The sequence below is a fragment of the Drosophila sechellia genome, chromosome 2R, assembly GCF_004382195.2.
Source record: "Drosophila sechellia strain sech25 chromosome 2R, ASM438219v1, whole genome shotgun sequence".
NCBI lineage: Eukaryota > Metazoa > Arthropoda > Insecta > Diptera > Drosophilidae > Drosophila > Drosophila sechellia.
This window is the reverse complement of record NC_045950.1, coordinates 20479586-20498770: the sequence shown is the minus strand read 5'-3', so window position 1 is coordinate 20498770 and position 19185 is coordinate 20479586. Positions and strand designations below refer to the sequence as shown.

Below are 19185 nucleotides of genomic sequence, written 5' to 3'. Positions count from 1 at the left end.
TGGTGGTGCCGATGGTTGATGGTTTTGCATAATGCGCGGTTAGTATTGGCTGATTACAAAGAGCCCCGAGACACAAACGCAAGACAACACAAGCTCGAATACAACTCAAACTGAACTCAAGCCAAGAAAACCGTATAAATTATACGATTGTGCCGCCGCAGAATGTCTGTTCTGGTCATATGATTATGATTACGTTGATTAAAACGCGCTCTTATCGCCACTTGGTCCGCTGCTGCGTGCTAATGTGCCGTCCCACGCCGAGCATCCCAGCATCCCAGCATCGCGCATCCGCCCCGTGCGCCCCTCCAATTGCAATTGCTCATACGCCGCGTTGGCGACAGGACAACTGGAAAAGTAGTCCCGCCTTTCAATTTGCTCACAAAGGGACATCGTTAGCCTAGCGAGTGATGGATTCATTATGCACATCGATATGCGCTCAAGGTTCTGGGTCACATTTTCTGGGGGCGGGCAAACCCCTTTCACTTTCTTCTTCACTCGTTGTTCGATGGCCACCATATGGAAGACAAGTTTTAACTGATAATGATACTCTTTACTTACACGCTTTTATTAAGAATAAACTTTTTTTGTTTTAGTGGTTTTTAGGTTGTTTTTAAAGCCGAGTTATGAACTTGTCACAGATGTATACATTTTTGTAAATTATAAATCACTTTCCTGTTTCTTACTGTTCTATAAAGAAATCTATAGTTGTAGCTTGCCCTTGCCATGGTGTTCGTGATGTCCATGATGTCCGTGACCGTGACCCCCACCACCGCCACCTCCACCGACCGCCACGGGCTTGACCACCACCACCGGCTTCACAATCACTGGCTTTATGATCACAGGCTTTGGTTTCACGAACTTGGAGAGCAGTTGGCTGGGGTCCTTCAGGAAGGCGGGCTTGGGCGGCAGCTTGGCGAGCAGCTGGCTGGGATCTGGGAGAGCTGGCTTCGATTGCGCTATTTTGGCTAGTAATTTGGAGGGATCCTTGAGAAAGTCCGGCTTTGGTGGTAGCTTGGCTAGCAACTGGCTGGGATCCGGCAGCGCCGGCTTAGCTTTCTGAATGGTGATCGTGGCCTGGGCGCAGACACACAGGTAAGCTCCGATGACCACGAGCAGCAGGTGCCTCTTGAGAAGATCCATGGTGAGTGTGCCTCCCCATCAAAGATGTCATCTATTTATGCTGAATGGCGCTGACTGAGGCTCATTGGCATGCAACTGGTGGCCCAATCTCGTCGAGCTTTTATTCAAATTGGACGAAATCTTCTACGGCAGGCGGCGGCATTCCACGCGTTCTGTCGGAAGAATTCCCCGAGTGTAAGTTGAATTCACAATTACCCCTGAAGCAGGGTTTTCCTCCCCATGAGTGCGAGCCACATTAATTCGAGATCGATGCGATTGACATTCAGCAGGTGACTCGCGAGATTCAAATCAGCCGCGACATGACGTCTTCTGCTCCCGAGAATCAAGGTCTGATGTCTGATGTGCTGAGAAAAGTTGGCATAATTTCTGAATCCAAAGGCGGAAGTATGATTAGACATTGACAAATCTGAAGATATCTCCAGAATTTATATGGTTAACTCACGTTTGCATAATTAAATTGCTAGTTTAATGATGTAAAGGATGGAAATATTTTACTCATTTGATTTAACTATACGAAAGTTAAGTTGTATATATTTCTTAGGATGATGCGAGCTGAAAAGTTTATAAATAAATAAAAAAATCCAATATATCGGTTTATATAAGTGCACTACATTTTAATGTTAATTTTATTTTAGTTTTTTAGCCGTTCGATAGAATATAGAACAAAAAATGAAAAAAGGAAACACCAATAAATATGCAAGGACTTTTAAATTTGGGCGCCAACTATCGGTTGCAGCTATCGCATATAGAAATCGATAGCGTTCGATAAGTTATCAACTGCTTTGCGCTGGCATGACAAACCTGCAACAAGGGAGAAAAATAACAAATATTTGCAAACAAATCTGAATTATCAGAGAAAAACCCGTTTTAAACAGAAATGGACGACAGCGTTATACTGGTAGACGATTCACAGAACAGCGTGGTGGTTCTGGATGACGACGTCGAAGAAGGGGAGCTGGACGACGATGTGGTGTTCGTCTGTCCCGAAGAAGTGACCAGCAAAGAGGTTGAACGTCCAACCGCCAAAATTGAGGAAAAACAATCAAATACAACGATTAAGGTGGGTAATTCTGGACATATTCAATACTGGGGCAATGTGAGCAACTCCAATTTAGGACACCACCGAGGGAGATGGGGATAGTCTGGTTTTCGAAGTTAGATTCAGCAAGGAAGAGCACTTTACAAGTCTGCAACAGCAAGTGCTCGTCGCCTTGGAAGACGCCTTTGCGGACAAGCAAATTGTGTTCCGGGACAACCCACAGGAACTGGTGATATCAGCCTTCGAAAACAGTAGGACCTTGCCAGAGGAGGAGCCCCAAGACCTCTTCCTGATCGACACTCAGCCAGCGGCCAAGCTGAATGCCGCACATATTCCCTCCTACAAGCGCTGCAGTGCCGACATCCTGGACGAGCAGACGGCGGAACGTAAGAAACTGAAGGCCGAGGCGCTCAACAAGTGCATCCGATTCAAGGCGCAGTCGTCGTGCTTCAATTGCGGCGACACAGAACACTCCCTGCGCGACTGTACCAAGCCCAGAAACAATTCAAGGATAATGCGCGCTCGCAAAAAGATGACCAGTCGCACAGAGCGCTATCACGTCGACACAGAGCAGCGGTTTGGTCACATACGCCCCGGCAAGATCAGCACCAAGACGCGCCATGCCATGGGCTACAGTCGCGGCCAGTTGCCCTTCATTTTCTACCGCATGCGAGTGCTGGGCTATCCGCCTGCTTGGCTGGAGGAGGCAAAGGTGCAGAGCTCGGGTATAGCTCTGTTTAATGCAGATGTAAGTTACCTGCTCGTGTGATCAGCGGAACTCTATCTATACTCCTTGCAGGGCTTGGAGGTTACAAAATCCGACGACGAAGACGGAGCGTCCGACACCTTCAAATACGACATCAACAAAATAGTGGAGTATCCCGGCTTCAACGTCCAGCCTAAGGCCAATTGTTTCGACGTAAGTATTGATATTATAAATCCCCCCATCCTTCCATTATCCCACAAACCCACAGGACTTTAAGCACCACAATGTACCGCCATTCCAAGAGAGCCAGTCCAAGGAGAACTTCATCAAATCGCTCGGCGAAAACGTGATCAACGGTTACAAGCGCAAAAAGCTAGTGGATTTGCCTGCACCACACGACCCTGTTTCCGCACCCGACGAGGAGCTGACCAGCTTCGATGACTACGACATGGAACTGGAAGACGAAACAGAGGACCCTCCACTGCCACCATCAGTGCCCCCGCCGCAACCGCCTCCGCCGGAAGAGTGCGAGGATGGCGAACTGACAGCGCGCTCGCCATCTCCAAGCCTGGAAGCTTTGAAGGCCCAGCAGGAGAAGCTCCTCCAAGAGCTGGATGCCAATGCGTCGCATAACACGACGGCGAATGAATCGAAATCACCAACCGACCTGGATGACACGTCTGAGACGGAGGTTGCTCCATCTGCTGCCGAGTCCGGAAATATTGAGCAGTCCCGGTCAGCACCCTCGACTCCCTTTAAGGCGTCTTATGAGGGCACGCCGTTGCTGAAATTCTCCGTTTACGACAAACTGCCTGTGGGCAGCAACTTTAGGGTGGGCGTCAGCGATGTGATCAACTTTGAAAACCTGCCCGACTCCACGGGAAAGTACGAACAAATGAAGGGTCTGCTAAAGAACGTACGCGAAAAGATGGTGAAACTGCAGAACGAGAACTGACGAGAGCAAGGAGACGGCAATACAAACCACATCAAATCCCGCCCACCATATGTACATTTTAAACATTTTAAAGCCTCTTGTACAAAGGAAATACACAAGGAAAGCTGTTAGTTTTCCAAAGTCTTTTAAAAAGTGTCCAAATATGTTAGTTGATAAGCCGGTGTGTTTCAGAGTGCGCGGTTTCGTGTTTTGTACAATGTAAGAGATGTATAATTTGCCTAATCTGTGTTCTGTGTAAACGTGCGAATGGATGGCACCAAGTCGATTGAATTGGTTCTATCCGTGGTCTCTGTCCCAATAGTGGGAGAATTAACAAAACAAGGAATTGCGGTCTGCAAATTGTATTGTGGATGCTCAGGTTTCGTAGAAGCAGGGGTCCTCGGAGTCGCCTAGTTGATGGCCGGCGGAGGAGGCTGCGGCGGAGAGCCGTCCTGGTTATTGTCGCGTCGGCCGCCAGCTCGCTTGTTGCTGGTGAAGTTGCCCAGGGTACTCGGGGTCACTATGTTCATAAACAAGGCCACGATCAGGAAGATCATGGCGACGAAGAAGCCGCTGTTATCCCCGCGTCCGGCGATCTGCGCCTGGTGCGGAGTGCGTCCGGTGACTGAGAACGGATGAATTAGTTATTGTTTAGACTGCATACTTTTTGGCAACTTATCACTAAGCGCGTATGACCGACCCTTTTCAATACTGAATTGTTATACAAATGTAAATGCGAAAAATGAATGTTACATTCTTCATTACTGATTTCATGCTGTGCAAAATTTACTATAAATCTAAATGACTAAATCTAAATTCCTGTCATACTTAAAAGGAAAGACGTGAGACATTGATACTAACCATCTAAACACTCGTTGTCCCCGCAGGCATCCTGGTTCTGTCGTATCTATAAAAAAGGACAATTGATCAGGAGCTTGGAGCTGCGCGGACAGGAACTTACGAAGTTGATGAGACGCTGCATCACATACTCCTGCGACCAGACGCACTCGCAGCCATCGAAGTCGTCGGACATGGTTTCGGATTAGCCTTAGTCGGAGTTGCGCTGCGGAGATCGGAGTAGGTTATACTATAGGGAACAGTGCGTGTGGAATTGCGAATACTACATTTTGCCTGCTGCCACTGACGTGTCTGAGATCGAGAGATCGAGAGAACTGTTTCCAAACTAAACGAACCGAGCTGAGACTAATTTATTTGCGGCCGCAATCGAGTTTTATACATGCATACCCATATGGTTCCGATAAAGGGGCTTGCAAATCGCGAGTGCGGAGCGAGTCGGGCGTACGTACGGTACCTAAATGTCTGGACTATGTTGTTCTGCCACTTGGTTCCCACAGAGCACAGCTTCAATTTTGGGGCAGCTGGGAGCAAATAACTTACACACTTGACAGCTAACGCCAATTGAGCAGAGGGATTCAACTGTGGAAGGGGTCCACCCCAATGCCGCTCCACTTAGTATATACACAGACGTAAGCCCGATTGCTTGGTGTGTGTGTAGCTATTTCACACAAAAACACGATTATCAGAAGGAACAAGACGTCTAGTTTTAATTGCCAGCTAGAGCGAGGGCGCTTATCACACCTAATTACAAGGTCTTTTCGTTGGAAGCTTCCCGTTTGAACCAAAACCACCCCGAAAACGGTATCTGGCATTCGAAAACGTAAACACAACTTTCCCCTTTTGTTTTTGTTGCCCCAAAGGGGGCGTAAACAAACGCGTCTGCGGACGTTTGGCTATTAAGTGGCGTTACCTTGCGAGACTTAACACTTAAATGTGCACCGATTTGGAATGGTAAAAGAGTTTTGGTACTTTTTCACTGCCACAACGTAACAATTACACTTTTCTTACCAACTGGAATTGGAATGGGAATAAAAAGTGCACATATGGTAGTGCTGAACAGCGACCAGAACTGGAGGCACATATCGGTGGAGCTGCCAGTGCTCGAAAGTGTGCCTTTAGAAGGCGGGAAATTCAAAATTATTCGATTTGGAATCTACTTCAACTCCTGCAACTCAAACAGCTAAAATGACTTGAGTTATTCGCTAATAAGTTATACACTAAGGTTAATGGAAGAATAATATGAGCTTTGTTTTGTTAGGGTGGATGGCAATTAATCCATTATCCTTTTAAATGCACCCTGAAAATATTTTTGCCTTGTCATGTGGACATCCTACGTAGCCTATAAAAGCATTTTCCCGCCGCCTTATGGTAATTAAAATGCTTTCTTTTCTGCTGGGGTCAGTTCTTTTGAGCTTGGTCGGTGCTCCTGACTTGGAATACATCCAAGTCGAAGTCCTCCAGGATCTCAATTTGGCTCTCCAAACGGAGCTCAATGTGTTCATCGATTTTGAGTGCTGCGCCGCCTCAGAAATACTCCACAAATTGGACACGCCGAGAATTCTACTATCTTCCAACTCGAGCGAAGCTAGAGATCTTAGAATTCGAGGAAACTTCACAGAGAGTGCTCTAATCATTGTAAGTGTGATGGAATCAGGTCTGGATCCACTGGCTGCCAGTCTCCTGCCACGCTTGTTGGACGAGCTCCATGCGCTGCACATAGTGTTCTTTAGCAATGAGGAACCAGGATTTCCGAAACATGACCTATACACCTACTGCTTCAAGGAGGGGTTCGTAAATGTAATTTTGTTGAGCGGAACGCGCCTCTACAGCTACCTACCGTATCCTCGCATTCAAACGATCAGCCTATCAAATGTGTCCGACTATTTCAATCGGGCAAGGATCATTCGGAACTTTCAAGGCTTTCCCGTGCGCATACTTCGGAGCACATTAGCTCCTCGGGACTTTGAGTACTCCAACGAGCAGGGTGATTTGGTGCGAGCAGGATATTTATTCACGGCGGTCAAGGAGCTCACCTGTCGCTACAACGCCACCATCGAGAGTGTACCCATACCCGATCTGCCGGAATACGATGTATACTGGGCAGTTTCTGAAATGCTACACTCAAAAAAGCTGGACATTGTTTGCTACTTCAAAGATTTCAGCTTGGAAGTGGCCTACACAGCACCACTTTCGATTATCCGCGAATACTTCATGACTCCGCACGCCCGTCCACTATCCAGTTATCTGTACTACTCCAAGCCCTTCGGCTGGACCCTTTGGGCGGTCGTGATTTCGACTGTCTTGTACGGCACCCTGATGCTGCATCTGGCTGCGCGAGGAGCTCGAGTCCAGATGGGAAAGTGCTTGCTGTACAGCCTCAGCCACATCCTCTACAACTGCCACCAGAAAATCCGAGTTGCAGGCTGGAGGGACGTGGCCATACATGGCATTCTAACGATCGGAGGCTTCATACTGACCAACGTCTACTTGGCCACGCTCTCCAGCATCCTCACTTCCGGGCTGTACGACGAGGAGTACAACACGCTGGAGGATCTGGCCAGGGCTCCCTACCCCAGTCTGCACGACGAGTACTACAGGAGTCAGATGAAGGCGAAAACCTTCCTGCCCGAACGGTTCCGCAGGAACAGCTTGACCTTGAACGCCACCCTGCTGAAGGCGTACCGGGATGGCCTCAACCAGAGCTACATCTACATGTTGTACGAGGACCGCCTGGAGCTGATCCTGATGCAGCAGTACCTGCTGAAGACGCCGCGCTTCAACATGATTCGCCAGGCCGTGGGTTTCACCCTCGAATCCTACTGCGTGTCCAACAGTCTGCCGTACTTGGCGATGACCAGTGAGTTCATGAGGCGCCTGCAGGAGCACGGGATCAGCATCAAAATGAAGGCGGACACTTTCCGGGAGCTCATCCAGCAGGGAATCTACACCTTGATGCGCGATGATGAACCGCCGGCTACGGCATTCGATCTCGACTATTACTTTTTCGCCTTTGTTTTGTGGGCTGTGGGACTGAGTTCGTCTCTTCTCGTTTTTTTCGTGGAGTTCGTAAGTGGGCACCTTTAAGGAAGTTAGCAACTCATTTATTTCCTCATAAGGTGCACTTAACGAAAAACGCTTATTATGATAACCTATACAATCATTCAATATGTCATGATAAGACCCCTAATGGCATACCCTAATTAAATTCAACTAAATCTCTACCCATTTCAAATCGGCCAGCGGTTTAAATCTGTTGGGTATAAAGCAACGCTTACTTAATGTGTACTAATAGCGACTTCGACTCAGACCAAGTCTTCGACTCTTTTTGGGTTGCATGCAAATAGGGGACATGTCCTCCGCATCCTGTCTATTCTTTGCACAGTCCTTGGAGCGATTTAAGTCCCTGTCAGCCAGCGGAGTACTTGTCGAGGAAGGCTTGGGTGCGAATCGCTCCATATCCGGTGAGGCGCAGGAAGTAGAAGTTTCAGTTGACGAAACGATCTTTCGCTTTCTTTTTAGGGACAGGAGGTTTCGGCGAGCAATTACGGACTTCTTGGTGGCCTGATCCAGTGGTGATTGGCCGGCAAGTTGCGATAGTGAGGAGTGGATCTCCAACGATCTTCTGGGCGTCCTCACCAATGGCTGGCTACACAGCGGATGCTCCTCCTTTGCAGAACGCTTCACGAAGAGGTCGTGCTTGAAATGCTCAATATTTAAGGGATTTTCCTGACTTTGCACATTGCAAAAAGTTGATTTGCTTGGACTGTCCTCTGCCGCCGCTTCATCTACGAACTTGGCAGCAATATTGCTCGGTTCCTCAGAGATCACAATTGGTTTGTTCGAGTCAGTGCTTGCATCGGCGGCTTGAAATTCACTCATGAACTGTGCAACTTTCATTTTCGTATTTTCCGAAATCACAATTCCCTTATTTGAAGCGGTACGAAAGCCGAAGAACTCGGTCTCAGATGCGGTTTTAGTATGCACAGCCTTGTTATTTTCAACATTTATTGAATGAATCTCATTTTTTGGAGAGGTATGTGGAATATCAGGAAAATCGCTTGGCTGCCATTCAGCTCTGCCAATACGCTCATTGTCGTTTAGTTGGCCTTGTTGGTCTGTAGCTCTAGACTGGGCCAGAAACATGGCTCCTCTCTTCTCCATCGCCTCGGTAATCTCAATGGCTTTCTTTGACGCTGTTCTAAAGCCGAAAAACTGTGGTTCATTTAAGTCACTGCAAACTGGGTCAAGTGTGGGTTGATGTGGTTCCCCCAATCTAGTATCAACGACCACCAACTTTGAAGCTTTCGTTGGCATTTCTTCTGAAATCTCTATGGATTTTTTTAAGACTGTATCAAGTCCAACAGACGTCGAGTTGTCATTTGGCTGATTGACTAAATAATCATTTTGATGATTTGTTTCTTTGTATTGAAACTCAGCCATAAACTCTGCAGTTTTGATTTTCATCTTCTCAGAAATAGGAATCGCCTTATTTGAGGCTGTGCGAAAGCCACAAAACTCGGGCTCTGCTATTGCCTCGTTATTGAGAGGACTGCATTTTCCATTTATTTCCCCAACTTCAACCTTAGCTAACATATCGTAGGTTTCCTTTTTATCCAATAATTCGATGGGCTTATTTAAGGCTGATTTGAATTCCACACACTGTGTTGATTCCATCACTTGACTATGATTGTCGGAGTATTCCTCAGTACGTAAGTTGCACTTGTGACTAGGGTGATATAAACCGGATATAACTTTGTCTACAAACTTTTCGCCTTTAATTTTCATTTCTTCCGAAATCTCGATAAATTTGAGGGATGTCTTTCGAAAGGAAAGTTGATGACTGCTTGTGGACCGGCTTTTATTAGGAGTCTCCTTTTCTGGCTGCTCCTCGTCGGTCCGCTTTATTGAATTGATCTCTTCTTTAGGCACTTGAATTGCGTCATTGGAGGTTGATGGGCCATTAGAACACTGCATTGGATGCCATTCATTAAAAAGAAACTCCTCAAGAAGATCGCCGTCGTTTGATAGGTTTTCTTGCTGTGCAGCATAAGGCTGATCCAGAACCGTTGTTCCTTCGTTTTTCTCGGTAATATCACAGGATGGTTTTGAGGGTGCTCTAATCTTTGATTCATTTGAATCTTTGCTACTTTTTTGTTCTTTCTGGAAACTTGGCTCCAACTTTACCTTTTTGTCGGGTATATTTTTGATTACATCTTTGGAGATCATCGGCGGTTCCATTGGAGTTAGCCATTCGCTTAGTGGTATGCCTTCTAATATGAAGTTCGGGTTCTCCTCTTTGCCAACATGTTCTGCCTGCGTTGGTCCCTTCAAAAGTTTCTTATGTTCGGCAATTTCTGCATCAGAACAAACATTAAATTTTTCACTTCCTATAAATAAAGGTTTATATTAATGATCTCCGCAACAATATGAATTGCATATGGATTACCCAATTGGCGCGTAGTGGGAATCGCTTGCCTGCTATCGCCAAAAAGAGTGCCTGCCATAGATCCTGGAACTACGTACATATAAGAGGAGTTACAAATGTGTTTCTTGCCATATCATCCCACTCCCTACCTTCCTGTTCATGCTCATTGTCATAGATAGAGGCCTCGAAGGTAAATCCGTTCTGCAACAGGTCATCCCTCAAGTTCTCCACTTCAGCGTTGAAACACTCCTTACCAGAATCCTGCCTTGCTTCGGTTGGCAGATCTATTTGCGATGGGACAGGAGTCGGACTAGAAGTTTTCGCGGTCGCAGAAAAGTATTGACTGAGGTTCAACAGGACCTCGTGTATCTTCTGCGATGAAGCAGCATCGAAGTCACAAGCCATAGATGTGAACGAAGTATTGAGATCCCTCTGCACGGAGAGGCCTGAGGTACCACGAGGCTTCTCGGTTCGCACGGCCATGTAGCTTCTGGGATCCCTCTTCCGACTGTAGGTTCTGATCCTTTTGTTGCGAAATCGAAACCACGGCTCCGACTCAAAGCTGGGCTCATCCTCATCTTCTTCGTATGTTGGAGACGAGCAGAAGTCCCGCATGATCATCTCGACCTGGTCCTCGGGCGTGGGCTCTGCGTAGGCCAAAATAAGGTCCTCCACGGCGACGAAGTCGCTGTTGGCCACCGCAAGCCGCTCGTGAACCTGAGTCCGTCGAGCGATGGCGCTAGTCTGGCGATCGGCTTCGCATATCTTGGCCATTTCGTTGATAATGTTATTCCGATTTGCCGCCACGGAAACTGTTGCGCTGCGTTCGCACGCATAGGCTTCTTTCCCTTGGGATAGCCGGTTCGGACGACTTCCCGATGCGCCTTTCTGGTCCATCACGTCATCTAATTGTTTAAATGTGTTTTATTTGAAGTAAACAAGTGTCCAATGTTTTTGTGGTTGCATTTCCAAAACAAGGAGTGCAGTGTTGGTAAGCGTTGCTTTGGTGGCCATTATCCGCTAACTGAGGAGGGTGGAATTGCTAAGCAATCGACAGCGAGAAAGTCATCGATGGTATGGCCAAGAACATGAAGGCCCCACATATCGATGGCAGATGCATCGATGTTTTTTAACATCACTAATCACTAGTAGCGACAGTTTTTGCATAAAATACAATTAAATAATAAAGGGCCATCGCCAAAGCTGCAAAAACCAGGTTTTACACTGCTGCAATTGCTGAAGAGTCTAGTTTAGGTGCCACTCGAAAACAATACCGGAAAGTGTTACGCGAAAGCCCAGCAGAGCCCCAAAAAATCAACCCAAAAGTGAAAGCCCCCAGAAAAAGTAAAGTACAAAAGAGAGAAAGGAAGAGCCAGAGAGGTAAAGAAAGAGAGAGCGAAGAGCGTTTAAAAGAGTCTGTGCGAGAGAAAAACGATTTTTTCAACTCCGCGAATCCTTGGTCATATTCCGTGTGCAAATCCTGGTAAGTGGGCATTCCGCTGAATTCCGACTATATTGACCATAACGCAAATTCCGGTCAACCCAGGTAAAGCGGGAAGTGAAGTGAAATAGTAGGACCAGGAGCAAAACACCGACAAGATTCTCGGGCCTACCTACAGCGGTATCCAGATCCAGAGCCACGGCCACCAGGACGCAGAATCCACCTACAGCACCTACAGCACTCCACTAGCCGCCACCACGCTCCACAAACAGCCAGCAGCCATCATGTTCGTCAACTCCATGACGTTCCGCGGCAATCCGGCGAACTACCACCAGCAGCAGCCGGCCCTGAACCACCACACGCTGGCAGCGGCGCACCACCAGCAGCAGCTGCACCACCACGCCGCTGCAGCTGGTCACCTGAGCCACGTCGGCGGTGGCCACGCAGCCAGTAACCACCTGGCGGCCGCCGCTGTTCTCGGACGGCATGGCCACAACTCCCTGGGCAGCGGGCACACGTCCACGTCCTCGCACTCGGCCAATGTGGGCGTGGGAGTCGGCGGGGGAGCTCTGGCTAGCGGCTCCACCGGGGGCAGCGGTGGCAACAGCTCTCCGGACAGTGGCAAGATCTATATCAAGAACCTGGAGCGGTCCATCGACAACAAGGCGGTGTACGACACGTTCTCGGTGTTCGGAAACATCCTGAACTGCAATGTGGCCAAAGACGAGGATGGCAATTCACGCGGCTATGGGTTTGTGCATTTCGATTCGGAGGAGGCCGCCCGGGCGGCCATCGAGAAGGTGAATGGGATGCTGTGCAATAATCAGAAGGTGCATGTGGTCAAGTTCATACCACGGCGGGACCGGGAGCAGGAGAAGGCCACACACTTCAAGAATCTGTATGTGAAGAACCTCAGCGAGGAGTTCACCGAGCAGCATTTGCGCGAGATGTTCGAGCCCTACGGCCGCATCACCAGTCACAAGGTACGTTGTTTGGTCACCTCATCTATCCTACGGGGGTGTTAGTGGGGCCGGGTGGTTGGACGACAACCATGTGGCACACTTTCGCACTCTCTTAAGTCCTCTCTTGCGACATTGCTGCGCATGCCCATGTAGCCACGAGGAGTTGTGGCGGCGGGGAAGAGGAGGACCCATCCACCTGGCCCATCTGTGCTGATTTGTTTATATCATCGATTTGCTTTCTCCGATCCTTGCAGCTCATGCTAGACGAGGAGGGGCGCTCCCGGCGCTTCGGTTTCGTGGCCTACGAGAACCCACAGTCGGCGCTGGCCGCCGTAATTGGCCTGCACGGCAAGCAGCTGGGCGACAACAAGTTCTTGTACGTGGCAAGAGCCCTCAGCAAGGCCGAGCGGCAGCAGGAGATCAATCGCAAGCTGGAGGAGCGCAAGCGCCAGAAGGCCGGTCAGATATTCTACTACTAAGTCTTCGGCGGCGGCAGCTGATCCAAGGACATCGCTAGGAGTTGACTCGGAACCCACACACATACAATACACACCCATATATAAACCTATATAGATATTTACGAGAAATTGTATCGAGCAGCTAGGCGGACATTCAGGCAGCAGACGGACGGGAGGCAGCTCCTGCGCAAATACACTTAGATGTAGGCAAAAGTCTTGCAACACAGTTGAAATTTATAGAAAGAACACAGGGCAGAAACAAAGGGAGAGGCAGAACACGAGCTCTCAACCGAAAGGATTTTCTAGGCATTAGGACAACAATTTCTTAGCACTCACTAGCGTTTTTTTGAAATTAGATGTTTGTCTTTACTGTTGAATTTAGTGAGCAGGGGCTTTGCTGTCAGCTTCTCGCCTAAAGAACACATTGCGTACACACCCGTATTTCGAAATGTATTTACCCACACCAGGCCAACTTTCACACTGGCCCCTTGGCATTAAGTCTAGATCGTGCGATCGCAACTAGAGCTACGCCCAGCACAGTCCTGGGCAACATATGAATATTTACACTTACCTAATATATATATTAAAACCAAACTAAACCAAGAAACAAACGAAAACAAACAAAAAAAGAACAAAAACAAAATGGAAAAACGGAAAAAAATACAATTGATGTAACCCCTATTAACAAGTGAAGCACCCACTCCACGTATATACATAACATATACATATATCTAATGTAACTCCACACGCTGTAGTTAGAAAGCGTTTATAATACTCACACACCCTACGCTATAACTAAACTTTTGACGAGGAAATCAAGTGCAACCATTGCGAAAGCGAACCCTACACGTAATTTATAGAGTAGACGCCGATGCGGACGAGGAATAGGTCAGAGCTGGAGAGGAGAGATCCGACATGGAATTAGCAGGGGCCCAGCGCCACTCCTGCGGACAGTACATGAGTATTAAAATTTTAGCGATTACAAGACATTTTTGTAATTAATTGTACATTGTTTCAAGTAGCAGAAACTAAAGTGAAACCCACAAAACAGGACCGCAAGACAGTAACGACCGTAATGTAACGTGAACAAGATGAAAGTGAAAACCTAATTGAATGTAACCAATCCAAGAAGTGTACACAGTGCAATGTTTAAATCTTTTAGAATATTATTATGGATACAAGGCACGAACTAAATCGCGAAATCGAAGTAATTCACAGCACGCTGTAGGCCGGCGTGTGTACAAGTTTGAAATGAAAGCAAATACATGCATAATTTAAGATTATTGAGCTTAATTTTTAAAGTGTTTCCGAGAACAGAAAACGAGAGCAAAGTGAAAAGTAAAAAGTAAAAAGTAAAAGGAAATTATTAAGATACCCTACAACGCTAAACTCACTCGAAATTTGTAAGATTCAAGTTTTGCGTCTAGACATATACACAATGTATAGTTAAACAGTACCACACACAAAAGAGGAAAATTAAACGACATAAAATAGTTATAACGATGGCAATATTTAGGATGGCATAATTAACTAACCCTCATTTGACCGTATTTATTTCCATTACACTTCATTTCGAGCTTAGGTTGCCCGCTCCCCGGGGAGCCGGCGATGTTACGACTCTAGTTTCCAGGACAAAGTAGGATTAGGCCTCCACACAGAACATATGCAATATGAATTTACAAGACAACCAGGAGAAATTACGCAATTGAATAATATTTACACGAATGTACAAAACAAAAGAAAAAGAAATGAAATTTATTTTCCTTTGCCAAGCAAATGCGACATACTTCTTATTATTATTATTACAAACTATAATTGTAATCGAACTTCATCTTTGGTAATTGCTTTTGCAGAATTTACCTAAAAACAAAATAAACGAGAAACTAAGGAAAGAAACCCCCAAGGATGACCCTTTTATAGTGCTAAATTTTTAGAGTACAAGAAATAATGTTTGTTCAGTCTCACAAAATTAATTTATAGCCCCATTTCGAGCTCCATTTTGAACCCCACACTCCACGCCAAGTTTACTCAATTGTGCACGTTTGCTAATGAGACACCACCATGCCACCCACATCACACACAACACCTGCATTCGAATCTACTCACGAGATCCTAGTTTATTTGAACCTTTGCTTGGACTGGGGCGTGTGTGCCCCCGAAGTCCCATTTTAATGACTAGCGAACCCACAAGGAGCACAGATAATAGCGACACGGATGGCGTATAATATATGCATTATATATGTAATTCCATTGAAGCGAAATCCTAATTATAACATATTACGAATACCTACTTATTAACAAACCTAAAAACAATCGAAAATGAATAATGAAAAATGAAAAAGAACAAGAAACGGAAAACATTTAACGATGAAAATCAAGATGCAGTGAGCAGAGACATGTGAAACTTGAATAAAAAAATGCTTTTGCAAAAAGTGTTTGAAATTGCGACCCGTCGAGTTTTTAATTACAAACTTGATTTGATTTATCCCTAGTGCATTTCAATGGGTGCTCGTCTCAATGGACCCCACTTGGAGCAAGCGATCTCCGCAGCTAGCATCCCTATGCCGACCATGGTGCCTCCCAAGTAGGCAATCCACACGTAGTACAGGTCCTCCCAAACCAGATCGTGATAGAGTGACGGCGCGGGATCCACGGTGTAGTTCAGTTTGCCCACGGCCACTGCCTCCTGGTAGGATCTCCGGAACCACAGGTCGTACAGCCCGCTGGCCAGGGTGCGGCTGAGGTACGTGTTGAAGACGTCGCGGTATATGGAGTTCCTGGCCATCGGCATGGTGACCGGCATGAATCGCGTGAAGGTTATTTCATTGGACCGCCGGAAAAGGGGTCGGTGCATGCGGATCTGTTTGAGCTGGAGAAAGGGCCACAATGTGTTGGTGACCGGGTAGGCGAAGGAGGTGTTCAGCTCATTGCGATGGGCCAGAAAGTCCACCACGGACGGGGTCACCTCGAAGGTGTCCAGGTTTCGCTCCAAAACTTCCCTCCCCACCGAATCATTCAGGGTGGGCAGCTCCTGCTGGGAGATAAGGATTTTGCCACGGGCCCTTCTGAGGTCGTCGTAGCTGAGTATCCTGAAAGCAGCTGGGGGATGGACGAGTAGCGTTGCTAGATTGGCACTGTAGAAAGTGCTCACTATGAGTCCCGCCATCATCAGCAGGCTGTAAAGAAGAGTTCTGCTGAAGGAGAGCCTGCTGGGCATGACGAAGGACTGTGCCAGGATGGCTCGCAGCACGTGATCCCCGAGGATGTTCCCGCATCGCAGGGTGAGGAGTCCTTGCCCCGACTGCAGGCGATGGGCGTTGACCAGCAGCAGCGCCAAAATGATCATCAGGCCCAAGAAGTATTGCCAGCCCTTGAGGTTGAAATACAGGCTGGAGGGAGACACGTCTGGTTCCACGGGCAGCATCAAGAACCAGCTGGTTATCTCGCCCACGTGGCTGGGATAGAAGGGCTCCGGAGCGAGTGTGGTCAGCACCAGGGGAAAGTCCACCAGGCCATCGCGAAGCAGCGCGGCAGTGGCTTCGATGCTGGGGGTCTCGTCCTCCGGAACCAGATCCCAGCGGACCAGCAAGGAGGCGTTCAGGCTCCTGGCGAAATTCCTGTAGAAATGGGTGAGGTAGCCCGTCATCTGGCGGCGACCCTCCCCATCCTTGTAGATCACAGATCGCGGCAGAAGATTGTAGGGAACTGTGGCGATGGGATAACCCTGAAGATCCTTGACTTGGGCCCCAAAGAACCTATCGACTTGGCTTATTCTTCTCCGTACCACTTTGAAGAAGGGAAAGGCGCGGTAGCTGTATACAAACTTCGGATTCAATGTACTCAAAGCCAGGACATTGAGCATCTGATGGGAGAAACATCCTTCAAACAGACTGCTGATATTGGCTTCCAGTCCAACTAGAAGTAAAATCGGAGTTCCCCGCATATCCATTAGGTTTTCACCCAAGGCTTTCATAACGACCTCGGTCTCCTCAGCAGAATCCAGACAAACCAGAGCCAGGATTTTCCTGCTGACTCCTCCTTTAAGGTAGATACTTTGATTCGCATTGAAGTTCAGGTGTGGGTAGCGGTCAAGATCGAAGTGCTCCCAGCAGAAATCGTTTCCTCCAGAGCCTCTAAGGATGAGTAAGGTTTCAAAGGACAGCTCCAGCCTTAGAGAAACAAGGATACTGTTCAGGTTCAGCACTTCTGGTTGGGCACAAGTGTGGCCCAAGCAAACCACTGTTAATATAATTAAATGGAACCGCATCTTAGAAGCAACGACTTTCCAGTTCTGGCTGGGCTGCATTTATAGGCCGAAACTAGTTAGTTGGTGGTTGGTAATAAATTTCCATGACGGGCAAGACTAAATCAGTAACCATTAACCCGTGCAAATGAGGGAACGTTTAGCATTCATTCGTGGTAATGTGGCTTTATTGGTAGTCTGGTTGGGGAGATACGAATAATCCCTTTAGAGTGAGGAGTTCCCCAAGTGCCACCTGTAGTGAGCTAGCTCCAAGAGGAGCGCCAGGAAACTAACGATTGTTCCGCCCAGGAAGGCCAGCCACACGATGCGATAGTCGTTCCACTTGAGATCGCAGTACAGGTCACCCTCCTCCTCCTTGTACGAGATCTTCCCGAGAGCCACCAGTTCGTAGTAGCTGCGCCGGAACCAGAAATAATAGAGTCCGGCCTCCCGAGTTAAAGCAGTATAGCGAGGAAGCGACTTGTGGAAAATGGAGTTCCGTGGCAGCGGCAGAGTCATAACTTGAAACGGCTGGAACACCATGTGGTAGGATCGTCGAAATAGGGGTCGCCGTAGTCTCACTTGGGAGTGCTCTAGAAAGGGCCACAGGCTAGTGGTCACTGGGTAGGTGTAGGAGGGATCCATTGAGATGCGCCTCCTCTGGAAATCCGTCGAGTTGGAGAGCAGAAATACATTGCCGTAGGCCTTCATAAACTCCGTGCCCATTATCAATGAAATGTACTTGATCTCTTCGGGAATGGTAAGTATTTTTAGCTCCAGGAAGCGCAACTGATCCCACTCCAGGATTGGATCACTCGCCGGCGGATGTACGAGCCACGTCGTGAGGCTGGCCATGTAGTAGTTGCTCAGAAAGAACCCACTCAGCAGGAGCAGCCAATAAATAAGCATCAGCTTGGGGAGAGCCTTCTCGGAAGGACAATTGGCTGTGCCAAGGCTCCTCGCAGCACCCGATCCGCCAGGTAGTAGCAACGCCAGCTGGGTCCCAGGCCCACTTCCATCCGATGGGCATTGCCGAGCACATCACCCACAACAACTATGATGGGTAGCAGCCTTTCCAGGCCCAGCTTGACGAAGAGATGAGCTCGCGGAACGGGCGGCTCCATGGGCAACATCAGGAACCAGCTGGAAATCTCCATGGGCACATGCTGCCTGCCCGTCTTGTTGTAAAGGGCAATGATTCCCAGCGGGAAGTCCACGTGCTGTATCTTCGAGAGCCTTGATATGGTGAAGTGCCTTACACCGTCCTCGGGCACGAGGTCCCAGGAAATCCTCAGAGTTCCATTAATGCTCTCCACATAGTTGCGTATGAAGGTATGCAGGTAGCCAGCCAATTGGCGCTCTCCCCCGGCATTCCTATAGCACATTGTGCGCGGCATTATGTTGCCGGGCAGTGAAGTCAAGAAGCCCGCCAAGATCCCTGAGTTGTGGTGCGAAGTATGTATGGACTTCCACCAGCTTTCGCTTTATAACGCGGAATGTTGGGAATGCCTGGTAGCTGTAGATGTATTATGTAGTAGAACCCTTTACTGCCAGGACATTCAGCATGCTCTCCCTGAAACACTCCAGGAATAGATTGCGTATTTGCTCATCCGAGGATGCGAATAGTGAGGTGGGTGTATCTCGCATATCCTCAAGACTTCTATAATCGATTTTACTGCATCTTCGCTTTGGTTCTGCAAGCAGGCAAGTGCAAGTATCTGCGAGTTGAAAGTATCTTGTGGATACGCGTTCTTCTCCCCCCTCAAGTTTATGATGGGAACACCCGTTTCAAAGGGCTCCAGGTTCCAGCACGAAGAGGAACCTCCTACGAGCAGAATGGTTGTGTAGTGTAGCTCCTTCCCAAGGGACACCAGCAAGCTGCTCAAGAAGGCACTCTGAGTGCCAATCGAACTAAGAAGTGCAACGTATATGGCAAGCCGCATTTTTGAGGCGACTGCTCACACTGCTGGGGTAGGATA

At 47.9% G+C, this 19185-nt stretch overlaps 7 protein-coding genes and 1 pseudogene across 9 annotated transcripts; 3 read left to right on the top strand and 5 right to left on the bottom strand.

Moving 5' to 3' along the window:
• Nucleotides 1-535: 535 nt before the first annotated feature.
• LOC6618829 lies at nt 536-1214 on the bottom strand. Its single transcript, XM_002043042.2, has one exon. The coding sequence runs from the start codon at nt 1138-1140 to the stop codon at nt 700-702; it is 441 nt and encodes a 146-aa protein (XP_002043078.1). The 5' UTR covers nt 1141-1214; the 3' UTR covers nt 536-699.
• A 695-nt stretch (nt 1215-1909) lies between these two features.
• On the top strand, nt 1910-3972 carry LOC116800449 (zinc finger CCHC domain-containing protein 8 homolog). Its single transcript, XM_032715492.1, has 4 exons — nt 1910-2200; nt 2256-2927; nt 2979-3098; nt 3154-3972. Exons 1-4 carry the CDS (start codon nt 2018-2020, stop codon nt 3838-3840), a joined length of 1662 nt encoding a protein of 553 aa, XP_032571383.1. The 5' UTR covers nt 1910-2017; the 3' UTR covers nt 3841-3972.
• On the bottom strand, nt 3948-5762 carry LOC6618828 (small integral membrane protein 14). 3 transcript variants are annotated; one of them, XM_032715495.1, is made up of 4 exons: nt 5686-5762; nt 4781-4882; nt 4681-4726; nt 3948-4444 (listed from the first exon to the last, which is right to left on the bottom strand). In XM_032715495.1, the coding sequence occupies exons 2-4, from the start codon at nt 4850-4852 to the stop codon at nt 4230-4232; spliced, it is 333 nt and encodes a 110-aa protein (XP_032571386.1). In that variant the 5' UTR covers nt 4853-4882; nt 5686-5762; the 3' UTR covers nt 3948-4229. The 3 variants fall into 3 exon arrangements, with proteins under 3 accessions (XP_032571386.1, XP_002043077.1, XP_032571385.1); XM_002043041.2 differs by lacking the exon at nt 5686-5762 and adding an exon at nt 5588-5678; XM_032715494.1 differs by lacking the exon at nt 5686-5762 and adding an exon at nt 4944-5008.
• Nucleotides 5763-6042: 280 nt separating this feature from the next.
• On the top strand, nt 6043-7776 carry LOC6618827. The gene has a single exon (XM_002043040.2). It carries the CDS (start codon nt 6043-6045, stop codon nt 7759-7761), a length of 1719 nt encoding a protein of 572 aa, XP_002043076.2. The 3' UTR covers nt 7762-7776.
• Nucleotides 7763-11129, bottom strand: LOC6618826 (breast cancer type 2 susceptibility protein homolog). Its single transcript, XM_032715491.1, has 3 exons — nt 10252-11129; nt 10124-10192; nt 7763-10064 (listed from the first exon to the last, which is right to left on the bottom strand). The coding sequence occupies exons 1-3, from the start codon at nt 10997-10999 to the stop codon at nt 7963-7965; spliced, it is 2919 nt and encodes a 972-aa protein (XP_032571382.1). The 5' UTR covers nt 11000-11129; the 3' UTR covers nt 7763-7962.
• Nucleotides 11130-11219: 90 nt separating this feature from the next.
• On the top strand, nt 11220-14460 carry LOC6618825 (polyadenylate-binding protein). Its single transcript, XM_002043038.2, has 3 exons — nt 11220-11585; nt 11649-12526; nt 12760-14460. Exons 2-3 carry the CDS (start codon nt 11828-11830, stop codon nt 12982-12984), a joined length of 924 nt encoding a protein of 307 aa, XP_002043074.1. The 5' UTR covers nt 11220-11585; nt 11649-11827; the 3' UTR covers nt 12985-14460.
• A 991-nt stretch (nt 14461-15451) lies between these two features.
• On the bottom strand, nt 15452-17230 carry LOC6618824. Its single transcript, XM_032717142.1, has one exon. It carries the CDS (start codon nt 17228-17230, stop codon nt 15452-15454), a length of 1779 nt encoding a protein of 592 aa, XP_032573033.1.
• Nucleotides 17231-17431: 201 nt separating this feature from the next.
• LOC116800664 lies at nt 17432-19149 on the bottom strand (annotated as a pseudogene).
• Nucleotides 19150-19185: the final 36 nt, after the last annotated feature.